General features: G+C 51.8%; 3 protein-coding genes across 5 annotated transcripts in view; 1 reads left to right on the forward strand and 2 right to left on the reverse strand.

The window, feature by feature from the left end:
- BIN3 (bridging integrator 3) overlaps positions 1-2,631 on the forward strand; it is a 41,384-nt gene extending 38,753 nt beyond the window's left edge. For both annotated transcript variants that reach the window (XM_081091127.1, XM_081091128.1), the window contains one exon: positions 1,766-2,631. In XM_081091127.1, the coding sequence (XP_080947253.1) occupies positions 1,766-1,912 (147 nt within the window). In that variant the 3' untranslated portion in view covers positions 1,913-2,631. The remainder of the gene's footprint in view (positions 1-1,765) is intronic.
- Positions 2,632-2,878: 247 nt separating this feature from the next.
- Positions 2,879-20,017, reverse strand: CCAR2 (cell cycle and apoptosis regulator 2). 2 transcript variants are annotated; one of them, XM_081091125.1, is made up of 21 exons: positions 19,905-20,017; positions 18,951-19,050; positions 17,974-18,065; positions 17,457-17,548; positions 17,152-17,266; positions 16,875-17,004; positions 16,596-16,692; positions 11,029-11,148; positions 8,214-8,436; positions 8,019-8,132; positions 7,525-7,688; positions 6,924-7,095; positions 6,611-6,838; positions 6,288-6,509; positions 5,557-5,701; positions 5,354-5,433; positions 4,804-4,950; positions 4,515-4,626; positions 4,227-4,415; positions 3,878-4,083; positions 2,879-3,668 (listed from the first exon to the last, which is right to left on the reverse strand). In XM_081091125.1, exons 2-21 carry the CDS (start codon positions 19,006-19,008, stop codon positions 3,624-3,626), a joined length of 2,751 nt encoding a protein of 916 aa, XP_080947251.1. In that variant the 5' UTR covers positions 19,009-19,050; positions 19,905-20,017; the 3' UTR covers positions 2,879-3,623. The 2 variants fall into 2 exon arrangements, with proteins under 2 accessions (XP_080947251.1, XP_080947250.1); XM_081091124.1 differs by having other exon boundaries at positions 5,354-5,436.
- Positions 20,018-20,834: 817 nt separating this feature from the next.
- On the reverse strand, positions 20,835-24,370 carry LOC308519156 (uncharacterized protein C8orf58; the record flags this gene model as incomplete). The annotated part of the gene is given in 8 exon segments (XM_081091131.1): positions 20,835-21,980; positions 22,528-22,634; positions 22,832-22,944; positions 23,071-23,182; positions 23,313-23,453; positions 23,792-24,317; positions 24,319-24,346; positions 24,349-24,370. Coding segments are annotated over 8 exon segments (1,149 nt in total). The 3' UTR covers positions 20,835-21,880.
- Positions 24,371-24,891: the final 521 nt, after the last annotated feature.

Below are 24,891 nucleotides of genomic sequence, written 5' to 3' on the forward strand. Positions count from 1 at the left end.
GCAGAAGGATCAGCCCTCCCCATCTGCCTCCAGCTCACTTCTGCTCTTGGCCTGGGTATTTGGCGCCCTCCAGTGGACACTGTCATTCCTTGCAGAGTCCACAATCACAGGTGCCCAAGAAAAAGCCTGACTCCTCTCTCAGTTACCTGCCATCTTTGGAGAACACCAAACCCATGGGACTGGCACTGGGGTCAGGAACCCTGAGCAGGATTGATTTTGGAGCTGGGACTTGTTAGCGACCATGTCCTTGGTTGCTAGGGGAAAATGAGGCAGAAAGCTAGCGAGCACAAGGGAGTGGGGGTGCCCACACTTGCCCCAGAGCACTGCCTCAGTAGGTGAGGGCTTCCTTCCAGCAGCTTCGTCCTGGGCCTGGAGGAATGTACTTAAGGAGCCCTGTGTCTTCCCTCCTGCCCGCCCTCCGTCCTGCTGCGTCACCGCCTGTTCCAGCCCCGGCGCCTACCCTCCCTCCTCCGTCCCATTGCTCAGGGAGGACGCCCTGGGGCATGAGGCTGTGGCGTGCCCAGATGGAGCAGTTCAGGAGCTCAGGATGCCCTGTCACTAGGCAGCGGGTGGCGGGGGTGTTGCTGCCTGCTTGGTACCAGCTGCCCCCTCCCGAGGCTGCACTGCCATTAGTCACTGGAAAAGTGTGCATTCCTGGTGACTCAGCCACGCAGTGCTGCTCTGGGGAAGGGGGCATCCCCCATGCTCCCCAGCACTAGCCCAGGCTCCTGTCCCCTGAGGGGACAGCGGAGGTGAGGGCCTTAATTTCGCTCCCCTCAGACCTGGCTGTGGGAGACACTTTCTTAGAAGCAGCTCAACCAGGGCCCTGGCACCAAACCTGCCACTCAGCCTGGCCTTGCCAGCAACAGCACTGCAAGTTTCTAAAGCAATGGTTTCTTTTCCCCAAAGACAACTTGGAGCTGGATAAATGTAAGGGTTTTGAATAGTGTGGAATACGTTCATGGGAATACTTTTCATTTGTCACGAGGTGGAGACTGAGGCAAAAATGGCCCCTGCCCCCTCCCCTGGAAAAGCCCATCCTGGGCCTGCTTAGGCCCTGGGTCTAAGCAGCCCTCAGCCATCTATTTGAGTTGCTGGTGGGTCCCCACTCCTCACATTCCCCCCCTCATTCCTGTAAGCTTCCCGTCCCACACTGGGGCCTACTTAGAAGGGAATGTGGAAACAGCCTGGCCTGGGCCCTGGGCCGAGCGCCTTAGGCATGATTATCAATGAGAGGAGTTGGGAAGGAACAGAAGGCTGAGGAGGCGTCACCATTCTCACCTTCTAAAGACCAATTCTCAGGGCTTTGGGAGCCTGCCACGCCCTCTCCATGAACAGAAGCCTCCAGCTCCTAGCTTCTGCCCAGCAGTGAGCCCCTCGTCACACTGCCCAACTCCCTGGTCTCCCAGGACCTGCCAAGGGCCTTCCGGCTTTCCCCAGCCCCAGCCTGGACTGTGCCGTCTTCCTCCACCACTCAAAACACACACACCCCCTGTGCTGCTTGGAGAGAGGGGCAGAGCCCCCCCTCCACCTCCCGCCTCCCCGAGGATCTATTGCTTCCCTCGCCTTTGACTTATTGCCACCCCAGGCAGTGGACGGTCCTAAAGGGCTTCCGGCAGTGGCTCACGCCTCCCTGGTTGCTGTGCAGTTGAGATGGGCTGAGGGGAAGGGCAGCAGTCCGGACTAGGAACCAGCCCAGAGGGTACAGTGCTGTGGGGGCTTGGTGCCGAGTCCAGCCCCTGCTGACCTCCTGCCTCCCACTCAGGTTGTCTACTACTCTGAAATGCATAAGATCTTCGGAGACCTGACCCAACAGCTTGACCAGCCTGGCCACCCTGATGAGCAGCGGGAGCGGGAGAATGAAGCTAAACTGAGCGAGCTCAGAGCCCTCTCTATTGTGGCTGATGACTGAGCCCCGCCCCTCGGGACTCCCCTGGAACACAAGTTGGCTTCCCTAGTCTCTGCCCTTTTCAAGCTTAGGCTCAGGCATCGGCCAGCGCAAGGCCATCCCTGGGAGAAGGCCCCTACCCTACCTCACCAGCCCTTTGGAATGAGCCTGGCGCCTGGAGCCCTAAGCAGGCTGCTGTCTCCCCGCCCATAGCAGGAGCCTGCAGACAGGTAAGCAGCCTATAAAACCCGAGAGGCTTTCTTACTTCCAGAAGAACCGTCCAAAGCGCCTCCTGGTCCAGGGCCAGAGCAGGCTGCCCGCATGCAGGGGACATGGGCTCGGTCAGCTCACCAGCGGGCTCCGCCTTGTGGGCATGGCTGGGATCACATCTACCTCCAAAAGACCGTCCTGGGCACCACCCACCCTGCTGCCCTCCTACTTCTCTCCTCTCCTGGGAGAGGCCCACAACACTGTCCTGAAAATGAGTGCTGTGGTCCCCCAGCCTCGACAGGCCCCTCACTCTAGGCTCCCAGCACGACAAAGGCTGGCTTTTGTCCTTTTGGTCAAGTGCAGGGAAGATCCCGTCTTGTAGGTTCTCTAGGAAATGGATTCAACTCCTGTAAACGTCCAGTCCACAGGCCTCAAAGCAACAACAGTGGGTTTGTCTCTCACCTGAATATTTGGAATTTTTTTTCCAGTAAAGTTTTCAATAAAATGTTCTTGTGCTGTAACTAAGGAAAGGAGGAGAGCCACCCCGGGTATTTTTTTTTTCCCTCAGGGCAATGCTGCCCCCTGCTGAGCTGGCAGTACCCACACAGCATCCTTTCTCCTGACCAGCCACTGAGCGCAAGGGGGCTCGCTCTCCCCGCTGCCCACCCACCTTCTGGAGGCGACTACACCTCTGTCCAGCAGAGGCTGGGCTGAGGGCCAGGAGGAGGGGTGGGAGCACAGCTGGCCTGGAAGAAGGGAAAAGCTATGGAGGACACTTGGTTTGTTTTTTACTTTGGTTTATTTAAAAAACAAAAGCAAAAAAAAAACAAAAACAACTTTATGTACAAAGTCAAACTGAAACCACGGATTACGGAAAGAGGTGAGACTCATGGGGAACGGGAAAAAGGCTGGGCCAGAGCCAATACCACATTCTGAACACAGGGAGCCGGGGGCAGAAGTGCTGGTTCCTGCTGGCAAGTCCGGGGGGCTGGAACAGTGCTCACTGGCCGACAGCCCAACAGCGAGCTGGCTGGCACTGACTCCCTCCACAGGCCCCAGGACACTCATCCCCCAGGAACCTGTGCCTGTGCCCAGCAGGATCTGTGCCATTCAAAGGAAGGGGCGCTTACCCCAGCCAGACTCCACGTCTGTTTCTTCATTTATTGGCATCAGACCTTATGACATAGTCAAAGAGCCTTTTCCTCCCCTGTCTTATAAACTGGAAGAGGACAGGAGAAAGCACAAGACTAAAGGGCCCCAGGAGAAACCCCAAGGTGGAGGGCAAAATGACATTCGAGGGGTGCAGGTGTTGGATTTAGTTGTAAGTGGAACCGGTTCCTCACTCGTCCGTCCACATAGCACAGGCAGACCCCACCTGACGGCCTGAGCTCCCCTCCACAGGCTGAGCACGGTCAGCTGCCCGCCTGCGCCCAGGTCCTGCTCAGCTCCTCTCTGGAACCAAAGGGCTCTAACTCGAGCAGCTCCATCGCTGACCTCGCAGGATGGCAGCTCCTGCGTCAAGCCCTCAGTTGCTAGGTGCTGGCTCCTCCTTCTCTACCCAGCTGTCAGCCTGTTTGCAACAGATGGCACAAGAATTAGGACCCAAGGAGAAAGGACTGCTACCCACTTCCTCCTGGGGACTCAACTTTGCAAGCTGCTGGCTGACAGATTCCCTAAGAAACCGGTGGATGGGGGAGAAGGCGAGGTGACCAAGGGGCTGTTGTCTTGGCATCATCTTGACTAAGCCTCCCAACTAAGCCAGCTCTCCTACAGGCTCACCTTTTCAACCATTCGCTGCATCTCCAGCTGCAGGGGGGTCAGGCGCCTCCGGAAGTCATGCAGCAGCCGCTGAAGCTGGTTCTTCTGCCGCTCAGCTGTGCGGGCCGTGTCCTCGGCCTCAGCCAGCCGCGTGCGCAGCTCCTGCATGTCAGCTGCCAGCGTCTTGTTTGTTACTTCAGTGGCTGAGAAACGGTGATGGCTCTCCTCTGGTGGGAAACACACCAGAAAGAATGGGGCTAAGTTAAGGATCGGAGCTCAGGGCAAGAGGCCTGCAGCCTAAGGAGTGGGTTCCCCTCGGTCTCCGTGTACCCATCTGCACGGCCATCGGCAGGCCCCGTCAGCCACTCACCTAGCTTCAGTTCCAGTGTGTGAATCTTGTTCTCCAGGTAGAGCCGCCCGCTGTCCTGCTGCTCCGCACGTTGCAACAGGTTCCCCACGTTGATCAGGCTGCCGTTGTGCGACACCAGGCCCTTGTGTTCCAGAGGGGCAGCTACTGGCTTTGCGCTTTTCCCAGAAGGAGGTAGCAGGTCCAGGTTTCCTAGAAGGGCCACGGGAAGAGGTAAGGGTCGGGTCTCGGAGGAGAAAGCAGCCTGCCCTGCCCATTCCCCACCGAAGGCGGCAGAGCACCGGTACACACCAAAGAGCACCTCCTCAGGAAGCCCGCTGTCCGTGCCCTCGGAGCGGCTGTACTGAAGGCTGCGGTACTGGCAAATGTTCTGGGTCACCACCCTGCTGACCAGCTGTTTGGCCTGCAGAAAACACACACCCAGACCCCCTCTGATGAGAAGGTGCAAGCCCTCCCCGGGACGTGAAAAAACCTAGAACTGGAGCATCCCAGGTCCCCCGCAGTTCAGGTGCGTGCCTGTGCACATTACGTCAGGTGAGGCCACCTCAGAAAGGATCAAGGGGGACGCGAGAGAAGGCACCTGCTCTGCACTGAGCCGGAGCCCAAGGGTAAGCAGGATCCTCTCCAAGTCTCGGCGGTGCAGGTAGCCACACCAGTTGGCATCAAAGAAGACAAACGCAAGAAGACAGTCCAAAGGGAGCACAGCAGAGGGGTCCAGCTCCTTGGGCTGCAAGAGGAAACGAGGATGAACGGGGTTACACATCGTTCTCTCTGGCTAATCGCCCTTTTACAGCCGAGTGGCCTGGCTGACAGTCCCACCAGGTGCACCTTCCGGCTGGAGACCTGACCCTGAGCCTCTAACCCAAGGCCTCCAGGGCATTTGTGGCCCTGGGGCTGTCCCACACAGGAACCCCGTGTGTGTGCTCCTACACCAGCTGCCCCTCCTGTTCCCCCTGACAGACGCTGAAGTGTCCCCTGGGTCCTACAGAGGTGCTGTTCCATGAGCCAAGAACCACATGTCTGGTCAGTCAACAAACAATGGAAGTCATTTGTAGAAGAACAGCTCCCAAGGACGGGCTCAGGCCTTGCTGAGTGTCACTGAGGCCGGAGGGGCAGAGCACTGGTCTTACCATGTCCTGAAGGGAGGAGAACTCCATCTCTGACTGGTTGGAGGCAACAGAACGGACCTCGGAATCCTCCAGCTTGGCTCCTGCTACAGAAGGCCTGGCATGAGCTTGGAGCAGTGACCACATGGCCACACCGGCTCCAGTCCCAACGGGAGAACACTAGAGCCACCCGCAGCCGCCCGCGTGCTCCCACCCCCTGCGCTCACCGAACTCCTCCTCCCCATCGTCCCGCAGCAGCAGCAGCTCTGGGTCCAGGGCCATCTCACAGAGGTCCTCCGACGCCTCAGCCCGGGGTTTCTCTTCTTCCTCTCCTCCAGAAGATGGGGGTTTGGGCAGAACCCCATCTTCCTTCTAAGGAAAGCAGACCGAGATGAGGAGGACTGTCCCCTGTAATTACTAGCAATGACAATGGCTAACACTGAGTGTCGGCCCCCTCCAGGCACTGTTAAGGGCTCTGTGTGCACCACGTCATGTAAAGTATTTCACTGCACGGGTCCAGAGCAGACCGGGGCACTTTCCAGACACCGGGGATTCTCCCCAGGACTCCAGTGCAGCCCGTAGAAACTATGTTGACCTGAGACCGTTTAGTTGGGTGAGAAGCCCCAAATGCTTTAGAAGGGCTAGGAGAATGCAGTGTTCTGGCTAACCACAGCCCTGAGCCCCTCAGAGCACTCTCCTTCACTGAGCTCCCTGTGCTGCCAGCAACCACACTTCCCTTCCCTCCTGTGCCCGCTTCCCTCCAGACACAGCAGCGCAGCACGCCCTGGCCGAGGGCCGAGCACCCTGCGCCCGTTACACACCAGGCTCAGCACATGAGTGAGGGGTTCTGAGAGACCGTACGTGCTCAGAACAGCACCTGGCACCACGCAGCACTCGAGTTCTGTCCAACGTTACTGTGTGTAGCCCCAGTGCCCGCGCAGGGGGCAGAAGTACTCACCGGTGGGGTGTCTGACTCGGCAGCTGTGCCCTCACTCTGTACCTCCTCCTTGGACTCCTTGGCCACCTCCTCCTTGACCACTTCTTCCTCCTTGGCCACCTCCTCCTTCTCAGGTTCAGGTGGGGCTACGACCTTTTCAGGAAGGCTCAGCAGCATCTTATAAATCCTATAGCCAAAGTCCCTCTGCAGCATCTCCAGAAACAGCTCGGCCAACACCATCACCTGGTGAAAGAGGCCCATGGGCATCAGGAAAAGGGAATGTCCCAAGCCCCGCCACACGCCCATGCACCCTACCCCACGGCCGCCCAGACTCCTACACCCACCTCGAAAGAGATCCTTTCCTTGGGCCGCCGGTCCTCCACAATGCCATGGAGGGAGAGGTTTACGCAGCCGGGGCGCGCCATGACCGCGGGTTCCAGAGGGGGTGGAGGGGCCTCTGGGAGGTCAGTGTCCACGTCCTGCTGTGTGGTGGCCTCCGGGTTCTCTGCATTCTGTTTGGTGTCCGCTCCTTGCTCCGATGCCTCACTTGCCTGTTCTGTAGGCTCTGTTTCCTGTGATAAAAGCCAAGAGCTGTGACCACCTGGGCTTAGGTCAGGGCACCTGTCCTCCCCACCTGTTAGTAAGGCTCTGCCTTACCACGGGCACCTCCTGGGCCAGGGGAGCTGCCTCTGCAGCTTTCTGCTGGCACAGGGCCTCCCACTCTTCCAAAGTGGGCATGATGGTCCAGACGTCCGGCAGGTACACCACCACGGTCTGGAGCCGCTTCGGGGGTCCTGGCTGCAGGTACTGAAACTCAGCAAAGCGCCACCTGCTCACAGCAAAGGGAAAACGAAGTAGTGACCCAAGACATCTGCAAGCAAGTGCTTCAGTTTCCAATCAACATTTAGTGAGCACACACTGCGAGCCAAGCTTTGAACGTTCAAAAATAAAAGCTACAGACAAGTCCTCAAAAAATGGTTAGTCAATGGGAAACACAAAGAAGCAGACATTTACTTTCCAAGGTGCTAAGGCAACAAGAAGGGGCACTGAAGGTTGCTGGGGGAGAGGTTAGCTGCCCTCCCACATTCACATCCCTAGTGATGCTCATGATCCAGGCGGCCATTTGTGAAGGCTGGAGAGAGCAATGCGCTGGGACTAGGGAACAAGGGAAAGCTAACAGGTCAGAAAGGTGCAGAAGCTTGGCCCAAACAGTCGCCAACTCCACTCGCCAACAGCCGGCCCGCGGGCAGCCACTCACCACTTGGTGCAGGCACTCAAGTCAATGCCGGTCTGGGCCTGTGCACAGCGGATGGCGGTGCGGACTAGCACCTGCGGGTCGCCCTTGGGGTCGAGGCCATCCAGGGAAGGAGACCACTCGCCCCCAACCAGCACTGCCTCCTCTTCTTTCCGGCCCAGCAAAAACTGCAAAACGAGACCAGGGCTAAGACACGAAAAAACAATTACCTGGGTCTCCCACTGGAAGGCAGCCTGCCACCGGGGGATGCAGGCAGCAGGATGTGGCAGTCCACAGGACAGTGGGGGGTGGCTTCTCCACCCATGAACACGACCAGCCACGTAACGTTCTGACAGTAACAGCTCTGAGCAGTGCTATGCTCCTGGTAAAACCAGAGGTGTTTCAGCTCTGAAAAGCCTTGTGTTTAGGAGTTCATGAATAGGAGCTGAGCTGCTGAAAACGTGACAGACTGGACGTTATCAATGAATGCGTCTTGCCTAATGGACTCCAGCTCTCACCTTAATCTGCTTCAGAGGGTGTTCTGGTGCCTCCCTTGGCTCAGCCATGTCATCCACAAAGAGCATGCAACAACGAAACAGTTCCTCCAATCCCGGGGAAGAGAGCAGCAGTACCTGAGGAGGGTAGCGGGAAGGACACTCAGCTTTCTCAACCTCCAACAACGGGAGCAAGCGGCGGGACCCCAGCCAACTTACCTTGGAACTGTACGCGGGGTCACTGTCGGCAGGGACTGGCTCAGCACCAGTGTCTGGAGCTGGCTCCTTCGCAGAAGATACCTGGATACGGCTCGGGTGGTGGAGGGAAAAGGGCTGGCTCAGAGGGAAGGCTGACAGCCAGCTCAGATGCACAGCCAGAAAATCTGAGGGGACCAGGAGGCTGCGGTAACGGCGCTGGAGTTCTAGGAAGTCACAGGTGGGGCTGTAGGAAGAAGCCAAGACTAAGTTATCTTTTAAATTGAACGGTAAAAGATTTGAAAAATAAGAGGGCAAGTTATTTTATATAATCTGGGAAAGAACTTCTAAATAAGACACATCTAGGGGAAAAAATGGATCCAATTTAACCACCAAAAATGTTACAACCTCTAAAGGCAAAATAGTTAAACTGGAGAGGAAAACATTTGCAATACATAACAGAGAAAAGAGTCACTGCTTAACATAAAAGGAACCAAAAAATCACTAACCAAAAGTTCACACAAATCTAAGAGAATAACTGGGAAAAGTGACAGCAACAGAAATGAGACTTAAAGCCCATATAAATATGCTCAATCTCACTTATAATTAAAGAAATGCAAATCAGATATCACTTTTCACCCATCAGACTGACAAAGATAAAAAAGTTTGATAAGGCAGTGTTGGCAGAGGACTGGGGAAACAAGTAATTCATGCCCCAATGGTGAGAACGTAAACTGGTATGACCTCTTTAAAAGAATGAGCAATTCTCTCTTCCTCTCTCACTAAAAAATAAAAATAAAGAATGGGCAATAGCCACCAAAGTTCAAAATCAGACCCTGTGGGTCAGCCACTCCATTTCTAGGAGCTGATCTCAGTAAAATGCTTGCACCTGTCCACATGGATGCATGCAGAAGGATGTTTATTACAACAATATTTAGGATAAGACTAAAAATGGGGAGAGAGCTGGTTAAATAAGTGGTAGTCCAACCATTCAGTGGAATACCATATAATTGCTAAAAAGAATGAGCTCAAGCTAATAAACATTAATATGGAATAAATTCTAAGATTTTAGTGAAATTAAATGAAAAAGCAAAGTACCAAACACTATGTACAATAGGCCTCAATTTTTTTAAAAAAATTGTGTGTCTAGTAGTTAGCAATCATGTTCTAACTTGATGTGACATGGAAATCGGTGTCTTCTGAGATGGAACCATGTGGATCAGCATGGAGAACAAGAGGCCCTGCCTAGGCCAGGGGAGAGGAACAGTGACACCGGAAGAGAGGGACAGTCCTCCTCTCCCACCTTGAGGAGGTGCCAGGACCTGCCCCTGGCCTCCGCTGGGCTTCCAGTGGACTTTGCTTTGGGGGTGTATCTAATACCGTAGCTGGAGCCCTGCCTCTCCACAGCTAGATGGAACCTGGAGTCGCTCATCTACCTCTTAAGTCAGTTTCTTTTATCCCCCCCTAAAATATTAATACTGAGATTATCTTAATAAGTAAGGTTCATAAACAGTTAAAATCCCTAACCAATTCTGATGCAAGTGCCCAAAATTACATTATTAAGAATAACTGAGCCGAAACCGGTTTGGCTCAGTGGGTAGAGCATCGGCCTGCGGACTGAAGGGTCCCAGGTTCCATTCCGGTCAAGCGGGCACATCCCCAGTAGGAGATGTGCAGGAGGCAGCTGATTGATGTTTCTCTCTCATCGATGTTTCTAACTCTCTGTCTCTCTCCCTTCCTCTCTGTAAAAAATCAATAAAATATATTAAAAAAAAAAAAAAAAAGAATAACTGAGCAAAGACTTACTGTCCGCAGTATTTATTAACTGTTTTATTTGTCGAGAGAAACTATTCCTTAGCTCAAATATCCATGTTTCATAGTTCAGGAACACAGGTCAGCGACAAACTTCCTAAAAAATTCTTTCCATTCCAAGATCACTTTGCCCTCTAAAGGACACCAGCCTTGCCGTAACCGGTTTTGCTCAGTGGATAGAGCATCGGCCTGCGGACGGAAAGGTCCCAGGTTCGATTCCAGTCAAGGGCATGTACCTGGGTTGCAGGCACGTCCCCAGTGGGAAGTGTGCAGGAGGCAGCTGATCGATGTTTCTCTCTCATCAATGTTTCTAACTCTCTATCTCTCTCCCTTCCTCTCTTTAAAAAAGCAATAAAATACATTAAAAAATAAAAATAAAAGACACCAGCCTTCCTCTCTCCTCAATATCTGTCATGGAATCATAATTTCTGTGGAAATCTGTGTATGCCTTCTTTCTTGGTTCAGCCACACAAACTCATAGGAAGCTGCAACCCCCAGGGCCACAATGGTGGCTCCAACAATACAGATGCTTGGCCAGAAGGCCCCGTATCTGAGGTTCTGTCAGAGCACAGGAAGACATGGTGGTTCATATTCTCCTCAACACCCAAGTCCTTCGTGATGGAGAACTGGACGACTCCAGCAGCGGCAGGCACGCAAATGGAACTGTCAGTTCCTGCGAGTGAGATGTCAGCTTGCAGGCTACATGCTGTAGCACTTAGAAAACAATGCAGAAACCAGTCCCCGCGTGCCTATGAGCTGCAGCTTCTACCTGCGTTATAACTGCTACAGCCTGGCATAATCATTTCTGGTGATCAAATCATAAAGTTTATCAGGGCACCCATGTCAGTGGTGCTCTGCTGGTCAAAATCTGAGATTTCAAAGTAAAAAATTTGTCACGTTAAAAAACAAAAGGTCATAAGAACACACACTCACACACATAAACTCTCACAAAGACTGTATCTCATTTACACAAGACTGTTACCAACTGCAAGCTGCACCCCCACCCCCACCCAGCCTTGCCACTCACCTGTCCACAGTATAGGGAGTGAGATGGACTCGGTAAGGAGGCAAGTCATGCCTTGGTTTCTTAGCACCCCAAGGCTCTCCACCAGCCCGCTGTTTGCGTTTCTTGGAGTCATAGTCATCGCTGGAGGTTGGGCCATCACCAGAAGGAAGAAAATACTGTTACTTATGATTCAACACACACTGGCCTAAAAAGAACTGGAAATGATCTGACTCCCCAATGTTAAAGAAATGGATAAAGAAGCCGTGCTGACAGCCATATAACAGATTGTTATAAAGATATGAAAATGGATATTTAGATGCTTTTAATAACCATTCATGTTAAGCCAAAAGAATGGTATATAACACTGTATATACAGTAGTACCTCAACTGTGCAAAAAAAGCTTTAAAAGACTGAAAAGAAAGAAAATATTAATGGTAGTTGCCTCTGACTAAAACTTACGAATAATTTTTAAATACTTTCAGAACTTTATAAATTATAGTTAACATATAATTTTTTTAATGAGCAGAAAAGACTTTAATTATTATTCTTTTGTTGTTGTTAATCCTCACCCGAGGATATCTTTTCATTGATTTTTTTTGAAAGAGTGGGGGGAGGGCAGAAATATCAATGTGAGAGAGACACATCAATTGGTTGCCTCCGGCATGCACCCCAACCGGGCCAGGGATCAAACCCACAACCCTTAGGTATACAGGCCAAACTCTAACCACTGAACACCACCAGCCAGGGCTGATTTTTAACAAAAGACATATGGCAACCATGCTAAGAGTTCTATAAAGTAAGTTTTATTAAAAGCAATAGCTCGGCTGGTGTGGTTCAGTGGTTGAGCATCACTCTATGAACCAGGAGGTCATGATTCAATTCCTGGTCAAGGCATATACCCAGATTGCTGGCTCGATCCCCAATGGGGGGAGTGCAGGAGGCAGTCGATCGATGATCCTATCTCTCTCTCCCTCTCCCTTCCTCTGAAATCAATAAAAACATATTTTTTAAAAAGATAAATAAATGATACAGTTTTCATAATGAACCTTTGGGAATACATATTAAAGTCATAAGACACTATGATCCAGTAATCCCACTCTGGAAAATTTACCCCAAGGAAGTTAGTTCAAAAGAAGAAAAAATGTTATATATAGAAGGGATAAAAAAGCAAGCTGAGAGTAAGAAAACCACATTCACATCCAGCAATGTCTGGATTTTTGTCGTAAATAAGTAAAATAATCACGCAGCGCCCTAGTGGGTTTGGCTCGGTGGACAGAGCATCAGCCTGCAGACTGAAGGGTCCCAGGCTCCATTCCAGTCAAGGGCCTGGGTTGCGGGCTCAGTCCCCAGTGAGGGGCGTGCAGGAAGCAGACGATCAATGATTCTCTCTCATCATTGATGTTTCTATCTCTCTCTCCCTCTCCCTTCCTCTCTGAAATCAATAAAAAATATTTTTTTAAAAAAAATAATAATAATCATGCAGCCATTAAAACAATCATGAGGATCACATGGAAAAATGTTTAGTAAAAATCTATAAAAATATCTTGAACTCTAAGATTAAAATTATAGAATGTATGAATATATATAGATAAAGACTAGAAAAGAATACGGGGGGAAAGTGGCAGTAATTTTTCTCTTCAAAATTATTTTCTAAAGGTCTTTAAGAATGGTTACCTTTAAAGGGAAGGAGAGTCCTAGCTGGTGCTCAGTGGTTAGAGCGTCGGCCCACAGACTGAAGGTTCTCAGATTCGATTCCAGTCAAGGGCCAGAACCTCAGCTGCAGGCTCGATCCCCGGCCCCAGTTGGGCACGTGCAGAAGGCAACATATCAATCTCTCTCTCTCACATCGATGTTTCTGTGTGTCTCTCCCCCTCCCTTCCACTCTTTCTCTCTCTCTAAATATTAGTGGAAAAAATATTCTCTGGTGAAGTTTAACCAAAATATAAAAAAACAAAAGCAATTTTTTAACTTTATATAACAGCATGCACTACTCTATACATTCATGTAATAAATTACTCATCACTGTATCACTGCTATGGGTGCAATAAATAAAAACAGTAGATCAGAAAAAACCTTAGAACAATATAAAATGCCAGATTGATAACGGGAAGACCCCCATGTCGGGGAGGGTAGAGTGAAGGGGGCCTAATATATGACGACGAAAGGTGATTTGACTTTGGGAGGTAGGCACAGCGCAATATAAAGACCTTGTAACAGAAGTCTATACCTGAAGCCTATATGATCCTATTAACCAATGTCACCCCAATAAATTTAATTCTAAAAACAAAAGAAGCCAAAACCGGTTTGGCTCAGTGGATAGAGCATCGGCCTGCGGACTGAAAGGTCCCAGGTTCGATTCCGGTCGAGGGCATGTACCTGGGTTGCGGGCATATCCCCAGTAGGAGATGTGCAGGAGGCAGCTGATCGATGTTTCTCTCTCATCGATGTTTCTAACTCTCTATCTCTCTACCTTCTTCTCTGTAAAAAATCAATAAAATATATTTTTAAAAAAATAAAATAAAATAAAATAAATAAATAAAATAAAAACAAAAGAAAATTTACCTAGTCATTACACCCCAGGAGCTAAGTTGTTAAATTTAACACAACGTTTTTCTTTTTTTTAATTATTATTTTTTAACATATTTTTATTTATTCCAGAGAGGAAGGGCAAGGGAGAGAGAGAAACATCGATGATGAGAGAGAATCTTTGACAGACTGCCTCCTACAAGCCCCCTACTGGGGATGGAGCCTGCAAACCAAGCATGTGCCCTGACCAGGAATTGACCCGTAACCTCCTGGTTCATAAGTCGACACTCATCCACTGAGCCACCCCAGCAGGACCAGTGTTTCATCTTTTCTCTTGTGTCTGCTGGGTAATTTCCCTGTTCATTTGCATCTCCATCCAAAAGCTGCCTTCTAATCCTGCTCTAATGGGATGTCAGTGCTTCCATGCTTCTAACAGAAGAGCCGCTCCCCACTCATCTGACAGCTCTCTCAGCTGGTTTGTGACTGGACTGAACTCTTCTGTAAATGCTGCCAACCTATAGTTAAGCCAGATGTTCCACTGAATCCTGTGAATTCCACAGCCAGTTTCCACTCCGATTGTGACTTGTCAGGAACAGGTTACAAGGTAGTAGTGCCAGTGGGAGGCATCTCAGTGACCTCAGCAGGAGACACTGATCCCTGCATCCCAAAGCCTAAAATTCAAAATAAAACTTGGCTTCCAGCCAAAACGCTGCTCCTTTATAAACTGCTATTCTCCCCAGAATGACCTAATTCTTACTCCCCCTTCCCTACTCGGCAGATCCTGTTACTGACTGACAGTAACATCTCTCCTTTCTCTAGAAGCCGGCGCTGAAGCATTATAGCTAAAGTAACAGAACATAGGCCTCGCACTGAGCTTGACATATCCAGGCCAAGCAAACGCAACTGACTGTACAGAAAGGCTGAACCTGAACCCAAAGCAGGGAGTTCACAGCAGCCACTCATTTCCATCCAGGTTACATCATCCCCTGAGCACAGTTACTGTGATTTTGTAATGAAGCCTTAATAAATTCATGGAATATGAGAGGTGGAAAGTCCTTAGAAACTGACCGGGAAGATGCACCAGATGCGAGATGTGGGAGCATGCAAAACACGTATCAGTGACTTGAGAACCGGACAATGTGTTTCAAAGGAGTGAAGACACTGGAAACAATCCTGGACCATCAAAGCGACCCCCTAGTTAGAGTTCACGACCTCGCTGAAGGGAGCACACACACGCTGCGGCACCGAGACTAGCCGCATCACTGCCTAAGCTTTCGCAGTTACTCCATGAACCTTTCAAGTGTTGACCTTGGACTGCATTCTCGGCCTTGGCCATGTAATGATTTACTGGCATCTGGGATCAGGGGTTTCCGTCTTAGTATAGTTCTCACTTCAAAAGAGAACAAGAACATGAGAGTATATTCTGAAGTAATGGAAATATTCTACATCTTTTGTTGTTATTAATCCTCACTCAAGGATACTTTTCCATTGATTTTTAGAGAATGGAAGGGAGCAGTAGAGGCAGAGAGAGAGAAAAACATCAATGTGAGAAAAACACATCAACTGGTTGCCTCCCGCACATGCCCCAACCAGGGCTGGAGACCAAGCCTGCGATGGAGGCACATGCCCCTCAACCAGAATCGAACCCGGGACGCTCCATCCACTGAGCCAAACTGGCTAGGGCTCTACATCTTAATAGGAGTGAGGGTTACATGGGATTTTCCACTTGTCAAAATTGTCCAGTTAAGCCGAAACCGGTTTGGCTCAGTGGATAGAGCGTCAGCCTGCGGACTGAAAGGTCCCAGGTTCGATTCCGGTCAAGGGCATGTACCTTGGTTGTGGGCACATCCCCAGTAGGGAGTGTGCAGAAGGCAGCTGATCGATGTTTCTCTCTCATCAATGTTTCTAACTATCTCTCTCCCTTCCTCTCTGTAAAAAAATCAATAAAATATATTTTTAAAAAAACAAACAAACAAAAAATTGTCCGGTTAAGATTTGTGCATTTTAACCTATACAAATTTTACCTTTCAAACATCAAGTATGAGGCAGGGAGTAGAGAGAGGTAGAGATAAAAAAAAAAAAATAGCAGATGTTGATACTCAAAGCTGGGTGATGGATATATGAGAGTTCATCGTCCTCTTCTGTTTACTATGCTTATACAATAAAAGTTAAGATAAGACCAACAGATGGAAATAGGACAGTCTTAAGCAAACTAGTCTAGAGCTTAACTCCCAGGGATATAAGCAAAACCCTATTGGAGAGAATAAGGCAGGATAAGGAATGTGAGCCAGAGAGGACAGGTGGCATGCTCTTGGCAGTCCCCGATGCTCACAGATGATACAGGGTGACCTAGGAGGCCCCACAGGCCCAAGTCCACCATGCCTGCTCCCCACAGGCCAAGACACTGTGTGCCTGTCCCAGGCACAGGCCTAGCCTTCTAGGCAGAGTGCAACATGCACACTCTAACCCCACACTGATGTATACAATGTAGATGAAGAAATGTTCTATACTAAGAATTTAAAACATATTCTACAAAGTTACTTTTTGGGGGACAAGTACCATTTTCCTGAAAGTTGTTTTGTTTTTAGAGACAAAGACAAATACAGGGAAGAAAGAAAAAACATTGATTTGTGTTCCACTTATTTATGCATTCATTGGTTGGTTGCCTTATGTGCCCTAACCAAGGATTGCACCCACAACCTTGGCATATCGGGACAACCCTCTAACCAAATGAGCTACCTGGCCAGGGCCTCTTGATAGTTTTGATTCTTAGTATCTCAATCTTAGGGACTAGAAATAAAAGGGAAAATTACATATTAAGAAAAAATTCAATATGATTATTTTGAAAGGTGAACTACATCAGATCCCTGCTTACTGAACCAGTTTATAAAATTCCAATATTTGTATATACCTCACGTGACTGCCTACTTCAGGGTAAAGGAACTAGGATCTAGCTGCAGGAAGAGAATATTAGTGTCAGCAGGTGGCAAAGAAAGGGGCGGTGCTCCTAGAGGCAAATAAAGGAAATAAAATATTTTTTTCTGATTGAACATCCTCTTACCTTCGGCCCTGATCCAATCGGCCATGAGGGCCCCGAGCAGGAAATCTGTTCAGGTGGCTCAGATGAAGTGTGTGGGATGTTTGGAAGAGACTCAGAGCTGCAGAGAGGAAATGGCTGGTGACTCCAAAACTCTATAAATACCCAACTCCCCTGTCCCTTTCTCTCAGTGCACAGAAGTACCCACTTCTATTCACAGAGCAGCAACCTGACAGTTACAAGTCCATTCATCCAGAGTATCCCATAAAGCAACACCCCAACATCCATGCCACTGGTACTCACGCTTTTGAGGAAAGAGTGGGGGAATCCGATGAGGCTGGAAGATCAGCTGGGGCTGAGCTCCCAGAATCCCTTGCTTCTGGCCCAGGGCTGCCACATGTAGAAGGGGAGGTGCTGGGGACTTCAGTAGGGGCTGCAGGACAGTAACAAGGAAATTCAGGGCATCCCATAGTTGACATGCCCATCCTCTCAACAAAAGTAAAGCTCGTGCCCAGCTGTCAGGACCCAGGGGCTTCCCTCCCTCCCCTTTCCAATGCATGTGACCAGGAGAGAGAAATACCTGATTGGAGAGCGTTTGCACCTTGACAGCATTCCAAGGCACTGCCTGGCCTGGGTTGTATGCAGCCTTCACCAGCACCTTCTCACCCAGCTGGGGCAGCCGGCCCTTCACCACACTGCCAGCACATAAGCCTAGTCAGGAGACCCTGGCCAAGCCACCCTAACTACCCCAGTGAGCCCTGCCCATCAAGATTTCTCAGACCTTCATCAACACAGGAAAGCAATGGCTTTAGAGGAGCCCCAAGAGCATGGTGACAGAACAGAATCAAACAAGCATTTCCAAAAGGAGACCAGCCTCAAACCCACCTTAGCTGAAAAAAGACCTCTTCATCCACCACCCCAAAATAGTCGTGCAAGCTGGTGACAATGCCAGTGAAGACCCGCTGCTTCTCCCCGCCCTGCAAGAGAAGAGTGCAGCTCAACCAGGGAGCACTCACCCACATTCTGCCATTAGCATCTCCTCTCTACACACACCCGCCCAGCTCAGCAGAATACTGCACCAAGACTCATAGGGAAGGCAGCGTACATGTTCGGTGGACATAATCCATCTTTTTGCCGGGGGGGGGGGGGGGGGGTGCTGATTCTTGCACCACAAGCTTCTCCTAGGACTCCCAGTTGTTTTATTCCAAGGAGCACTCTAGAGATTTCCCTAGAGCCAAAAGTTAGGACTCCCCAGTCAGAGGTGTCTAGTCACCTCCATACTGGCCCAGGACAGGCGTGTCAGGAAGGATGAACACTGTGATGTAAGAAGGAAGCATCAGGCATCCATGCGTGCTGAGTGGTCCCAAGCCCTAAAACTCACTAGAAAGGATGCCCAACCTACCTGAAGGTGCCTGGCATTTTGGGACAGGTCTGTGGCCACAGGAGGAGTGAGCAAACCAGGAGGAGGACCCAGAAGAGATGTTGAAGCTGTGCCTGTGGGGACAGAGGAGCAATCTCCAGGAACTGCACCTACCATCGTTCAGCACTACAGTCAACTAGGGCAGCGATTTTCAACCTTTTTCATCTCGTGACACACACAAACTAATTACTAAAATTCAGCAGCACACCAAAAAATTTCCTTTTTGTCAATCTGACACACAAAAATAGGTATAATTTTTATTATTCACACCAGATGGTTATTGTCATTTTTTTTTCAATTTGACAAACAACAATGTGTTGGCTGTTGTCATTTTTTTGACAATCTAAAGCAGCGGTTCTCAACCTGTGGGTCATGACCCCTTTGGGGGTCGAACGACCCTTTCTCAGGGTTCACCTAAGACCATCGGAAAACACACGTATAATTACATATTGTTTTTGTGATTAATCACTATGCTTTAATTATGTTCAATTTATAACAATGAAAATACATCCCGCATATCAGATATTTACATTACGATTCATAACAGTAGCAAACTTACAGTGATGAAGTAGCAACGAAAATAATTTTATGGTTGGGGGTCACCACAACATGAGGAACTGTGTTAAAGGGTCGCGGCATTAGGAAGGTTGAGAACCACTGATCTAAAGGAAGAGAGGTCGCTGCCCCTGACTCCATAGTCAGACATTGCCATGTCTCACCCGCTGCAGCACCCGGCTGAGCATCGCTCAACTAGAAGACACGGCAAACTCAAAAGGCAAAGTGGCTCCAAGCAACGCTTCCACGGGGTTTCACTGGCAGCCACTGTGGCCAGAGCCTATTTTCCTAGGCAACATCAGCAGCAAATTGCACTCCACCAAGGAAAACCCACAAGCCCTCTTTTTAAAGACCCAGAGCGCATCTTTCCCAGTGTGAGCCCGGGAAGGGATAGAGGCGATCACCTGAGAAGTTACGTCCCCCTGGAAGTGGGTTGATCCGCTGGCGCTTAAACTGGGACATTGGGATTGCTGTCTTCTTTCAGAGTCTCGGGGGGGAAAAAACCTTCAATCAGAAAAGAAATAGATTAGCAGCTCATAGGGGAATTTTCCATCAACCCCAAAACAGGAATTAAGTATCTTGAGGAGAGTAGGGAGAATGAATGGAGATGGTGGGTGAAGGGAATATAAAGAGCAGCAGGAAATGAAGAAATTACACTGTTCCAGTTTGCCCTCACAAACAACCCAGCGGCGGGTCTTGCTGCCATGCCATCTTGAAGAGCAAACTGAAGCTCGGAGACTGACACTCGCCCGAGGCCGAACAACCCGTTAGTGATTAAACTGGGACTCACACCCGGTCACCCGACCATTTAGCGCTCCCCTCGCTATGCCACGCCACCCCAGATGGGTGGGGGCTGGGGGCTGGAAAGAGCCCGGAGACGTTCATTCATTCAAATACATCCGCCAAAATGCTCTACGCAAGGCCCAGAAAAATGAAGGAGGCGGCCGCTAGAGAGAAGATCGCGTGGGTCCTCTCCCCGGAAGCCCGGCCCGCTGCACCCCCACCCCCGGCCTGGTAGGTAGCGGGGTGGCCCGGCTGACCGCGAATCCGGCTGCGCACCCGCCCTCCCGCTCCCGCGCTCCCCGGCCCTTGGCTCCTGCCTCAGGGGCCGCTGGGGCCAGACCTCCCGGGCCGGGTCACAGCCAGGCCACCGTGGAAAGACTGAGGCGCACTGTTTCTCCTCCTCCCGCCCGCCCGCCCGCCCCCAGGGCCGAGGCCGTTGCCAGGGAGACGGGACTTGCAGTCCAAGGGGGGCTCAGCCCCTTCCACGCCCGAGCATCTTCGCTGCCGGCCCTCGCAGCCCCCCGATTGGGGGAGGAGCGAAGAGGCAGAAGGGCGGCGGGGGCCAGCCGACCCACCTGCGGGCCAGGGCCGCGACACCGGGGGGACAAAGACACCCGGAACCACCACAGCCGCTGCAGCCGCCGCCACCGGAAGCGCCTCTCCGGAAGCGCGACCACTAGTCGGAAGCTGCCACTCTCCCGGATATAGTCCCTCCCTCCGCTCCACCGATCTCTCCCTTCCCCCACGCGAGCCTGCCGTGGGGCTCCTACCCAGGAGCGGAAGTACGCCTTCCCCGATCGGATGCGCGTTAGGGAGTTGCGCCGGGGTGGTGTCCTCGCTTAAATGTCCGATTAGAAAAATGAGCATCAGAGAATTGGTTCTTGGTCCAAAGAGAGCTAAAGTTGGACCCCAAACCTAAGAAAGCACCGCACCTTGCCTCATTCGGGCAGATCCCAAGTTTGAAGCCAGTAGAGAAGCAAACCCTTCTGACCAGAGGAGGAGGAGGCCTGGTTAGCGGCCAATTCTAGGAGACCTTCCTATGTCTGACTCAAGCCAATGACCCCCTCCCCAACCCTGGCCTTCCATTTAGGGCAACACACACCCACACTTCCCGTCTACTGGTACCTGCAGATGATGCTTTTCCCCTTTCTCAATTAACGAAGAGCTAGGAATCTAACAAGCTATATAGTAAGATAAACCACCACAATATTTAGGTAGACATTTACAGAGTTCTCATAGACTTTAGTCTTCACAACAATGCTGGGGGTAATTAAGTCAGGAATTAGTGCCATCATTCTCAGATATGAAACCTGAGGCTTCAATGAAATGACTTGCTCAAGGTCTTGTTGCTAATCAATGGCCATTTTAGTCCACATTACCAATTCCAGCCCCACCCCACCCGCTTGTCCCCTGATCTTCCCAACATCCCTCCAGTCTATCCACCCTCCAACACCCATACCCTCCCCTTCCCTATTCATGTAACATTCACAAAGCTCTTTTTTTTTAAATATATTTTATTGATTTTTTACAGAGAGGAAGGGAGAGAGATAGAGAGTTAGAAACATCGATGAGAGAGAAACATCGATCAGCTGCCTCCTGCACATCTCCAACTGGGGATATGCCCGCAACCCAGGTACATGCCCTTGACAGGAATCGAACCTGGGACCCCTCAGTCCGCAGGCCGACGCTCTATCCACTGAGCCAAACCGGTTTCGGCCACAAAGCTCTTTAAGATAGTTTAATCTTATTTTATCCTCAAAACAAACCTGTGAGGTAGGTAGGTCAAGCATCATTATACAATTTGGGAGATTAAGTGGGACGTTATGGCTCAGACAAGTTAAGGGATTTTGTGAAGGTGTAAAAGCTAGTGTGGGCCTCTGGTTTCAGCTCTGACGTGTAAAGGCTAGTAGGAAGCAAAACAGCTAACAAAGGTTACTCTGCTATTCCCCGTATTCCCTAACCCTCTCATTCCTGGTGCAGTCTTCGAGGGCTCTGCTCTATGTGCAAGACTTAAAGCAAAGACACCCTTCCCTGTCCTGGGGCTTCCAATGCAGGTATGCGGAGCAAAGCAGGACTCCAGGATCAGTAACTGTCCGTTGAGGAATGAAGGTCAGTCCCATCCTTCTGCAATTACCTCACCCAGAAGACCAACCTCTTGAGTGTGTGATTCAGGAGAGATGATTGGATCCAATAAGTTCACAACAGAGATACTGTACATGTATATCATGTTGCATACATACATATCTGCAACACACTGGACCCCAACAGATCACCATGCCAAAAGTGCTCCATGGATGCCTGATAAATTAGTGCAGGGATTTCTGTCAGTCAGAAAGGCGCCCAGGAAATGCCACACCTTGGGGTCTCCCAGGGAACCAGGGCTCCTCTGCCAAGCTGCTCAGAGGAGAAAGACTCGGCTCTCGCCTCAGAGAGAAGGGCGAGCATCAGCAGCTTTTCCTGGCAGTGCCCCAAAACAGCAATGGAGCAAAAGGCAAAGAAGACTTCACTGCACACTCCTCCAGCCAGTGTCATGTCCCTGCACCAGGAGGTCTCAGGAAACAGAGAGGTTTTTCGCTCGTTGCTTCTTCAGCACTAACAATGGCATAAAGGTCTTCCTGAGGGGACGACATGGAAGGTCCCTTGACTCAACTCTGTGAAAAAGGAAAGGAGGCCTTAGACTAGGAGAAGGAAACGAAGGTAACAATGGCCCAGAGTGGATCAGCATTGCGTATCTGCGGTGGGAAGCCTGGGGAGGGTAACTGACATGATGCTTCTTCCTCCTGGGGAATTATTCAGTGTAACTGCCCACCATCATCCATTGTGGAATCCTTCATCTGTGTGCCCCTGCCACACACACACACACACACACACGGGAAGGTGGCCTAAGTTTCACCCTTGGGAGTTAAGGTCTTGCTGGGTTGGCCTAAGGAGATCCCCCATATTCTAGTACTGGCTCTGCCACTGATTCATCATGTGGCCTCAGGAAAGCGCCTCCCCCTTTCCTGCCCCCCCCCCCAGCCTCCTCATCTGTCTGTCAATGGGGAGTTGAAACTACTTCCTGTTTCTTCCAGAACCCTCTCCAAGACTGTTTATGTCACTCAGATTTCAGAGGGACGAAGAGAACTAGGAGTACAATCTCTCATCCTGGTCCATCGGGCTCCACCCTCTGCCCTAACTGAGCTGGGCCAAAGTACCCACCTGAAAGCAGGGCCATTAGGAGGGGCAGGAGGCTCAGGGTGTTGAGGGCTCTTCCAGCGAATCCGATTGAGAAGGACCTTGACCTTGTTCCAGTGGGAGAGATCCCGCTGAGCAGAGAATGAGGGGGTCACCACAGAGCCCCACCCCACAACATACCCCATACTGTCACCACAGTCCGCAGAAGTCACCTGCTCCAAACAGGAATCCTCTCATTTTCCCAGAGTTTCTGGCCTTTAGGGTATCCACACAAGCCAACCACCTGCACCTCCACCTGTCACCTGCCCCACACATATCCATCACCTACCTTGTGACTCTGGGAGGACTGCAAGGTGTGAGCTGGTTCTGCTGGGACTCTGGACAGCCTGAAAGGGTTGGCACTGGGCACCCCTACCTTTGGGAGTGAAGCTCCTTTTTCGCCTTCAGAGAGAGAATCGGGTTACCCAGGGCCAGGAACAGGAGCACACCCACCAAGCCCAGGGCTCAGGGGGTCTGCCTGGGGCCCTGGGCAGGCAGAGCACAGAGGGAGACACAATTGCCCCATACCTGTCTCCTGAGTCTGGCTGAGCAGCTCCCATGTCCCCCGCACCTCACTGCCTGGGGCATGAGAGGGTGGAAGTGAAGGGGCCACAGTCGACTCCTCCTTCTCTACAGGGCCCTGTGTACAGGAGAGAAGGGCAGTCAGAGCCTGAGCAGAGACCTAGGCTGTTCTGAAGGAAGCCCTGGTGCCAAGGGTCCCCCCACTCACGTGCCCACCCACTTGCCTGGCTGCCAGGTGGCTCGCTCACCCCAGGGGGCCTCTGGGGTTGCAGTTGCAGGTGCAGTTGCTGCAGCCTCACCATCTGCTCCAGCACCAGGCACAGGTGTTCCAGGTAGTGAAGGCCCTGCCCGGGAGGGCAGGCCCCGGCTTCAGGCCCCATGCCCCTCCCCTGTAGGGCAGAGTAAGGGAGGGGAAACTTGGACTCAGTCAGACTCCCACCCTTGGCAGCCATCAGATGGGAGCAGAACAGGCAGAGAAAGGAGGATCATGCAACCAACTGGCCTCCCAATGCCCAGCCAGCCGTGGTGCCGGGCAAACCTCATACCTGCCCACCTCCGCACAGCTGGGAGTGGGGTGAGGCCAGGAGCTGAGACACAACCCATGATTAGGGACAGAAATGCCCCACCCCAAGAGAGCTCCGGGGAGAAGAAATGGGGAGCCCCAGCACCCCCCGGTGAAAGGGCCATCGCCATCCCACTCTTCACCCAGCCTGAGAGGGCCACTCACCACCTCTGCTTCTCCCAGGCCTGCCTCTAGGTCAGTTTCTGCGTTGGTGGCCCCCTGGTCCCTTGCTCCAACAGGGGGCATTTCATACTCAGGCTTCCTTGTAGGCTTCCGGGAGCGGTGGTGGTGTGACAAGCTGGCAGGTGAAGTCAGGAGCTGGCTGGACCGCTCCAGCACCCGCTCTAGCTTCTGGCTGGCCAGGAGCCGGCCCAGGTGGGCAGAAGGCTCCATGGGCAGGGCCAGGGGCTCAGGGCTCCCCACGGGCTCTGAGTCCAGGGAGTCCTGAGAAAGGCGTGGAGAGATGGCCCAGGAGCTGTCCCCAACGGCCATCTCCACTCCCGAGTCCAGGAAGGCCAGTTTGGGAAGCGGCACCTGTGTCCGGAGACCTTTCAGCTCGCCATCCCCCTCCCAGGAGTCCGATGAGCACTCTCCGCAGGCGTCCGGGATCCGGCGGTAGGAGCTGGTGACTCCAGGCACTACACACCCTCGTGCCAGCTTCTCGCCAGCCCCACCTGCAAGGAGAGGGATTCAGGCAGGGCAGGCTGCCCCCACCGCCCTCGCATTCCTGGCAGCTGAGCGCATTCCGCGGGGAGGCGTGGCTGGGCCACAGGTGAAGGGAGGAGCCCGCAGGACAAGCCCCGCCCACTTCTGCAGCCCCGCCTGGAGCCGTCCGGCGGAATTCCCACCGCCGGAGTTGTTAGTGGTCACAGCCAGCAGGGGTGGGCTGTTGGGGCGGGTTTCCTTTCATCCGCCCCTGGGACGGCCCATCTTCCTTTGAGGAGGGGGTGCTTCCTCCCGGGGGTCCCTGCACTCCTGCCCCTAGGTCTGCCTTGAACCTCCAAGCCCTAAGTGGGGAGCTGAAGCTTCGCCCACTGCTCCCAAGGCGGGGTATGACTGCACCCCCGTAGGGCGAGGGGAAGGGCACAGAGACCGAAGCCTGGGCTGCAGCCTGGCACCGGGAGGCTGAGGAGCTCTCCTGGAGCTGGGGGGGGGGAGGGGGGCAGGGAGCGGGGGGGCGGGGGGGTAAAGTAACAGCCCCGACCAGGTGGGACTTTAGTTCTTTTAAGTGAGAAAGAGTGAGGACTGTGGAGAGTTGAAAAGAA

The sequence above is a fragment of the Myotis nattereri genome, assembly GCF_964212035.1.
Source record: "Myotis nattereri genome assembly, chromosome: 5".
Taxonomy (NCBI): domain Eukaryota; kingdom Metazoa; phylum Chordata; class Mammalia; order Chiroptera; family Vespertilionidae; genus Myotis; species Myotis nattereri.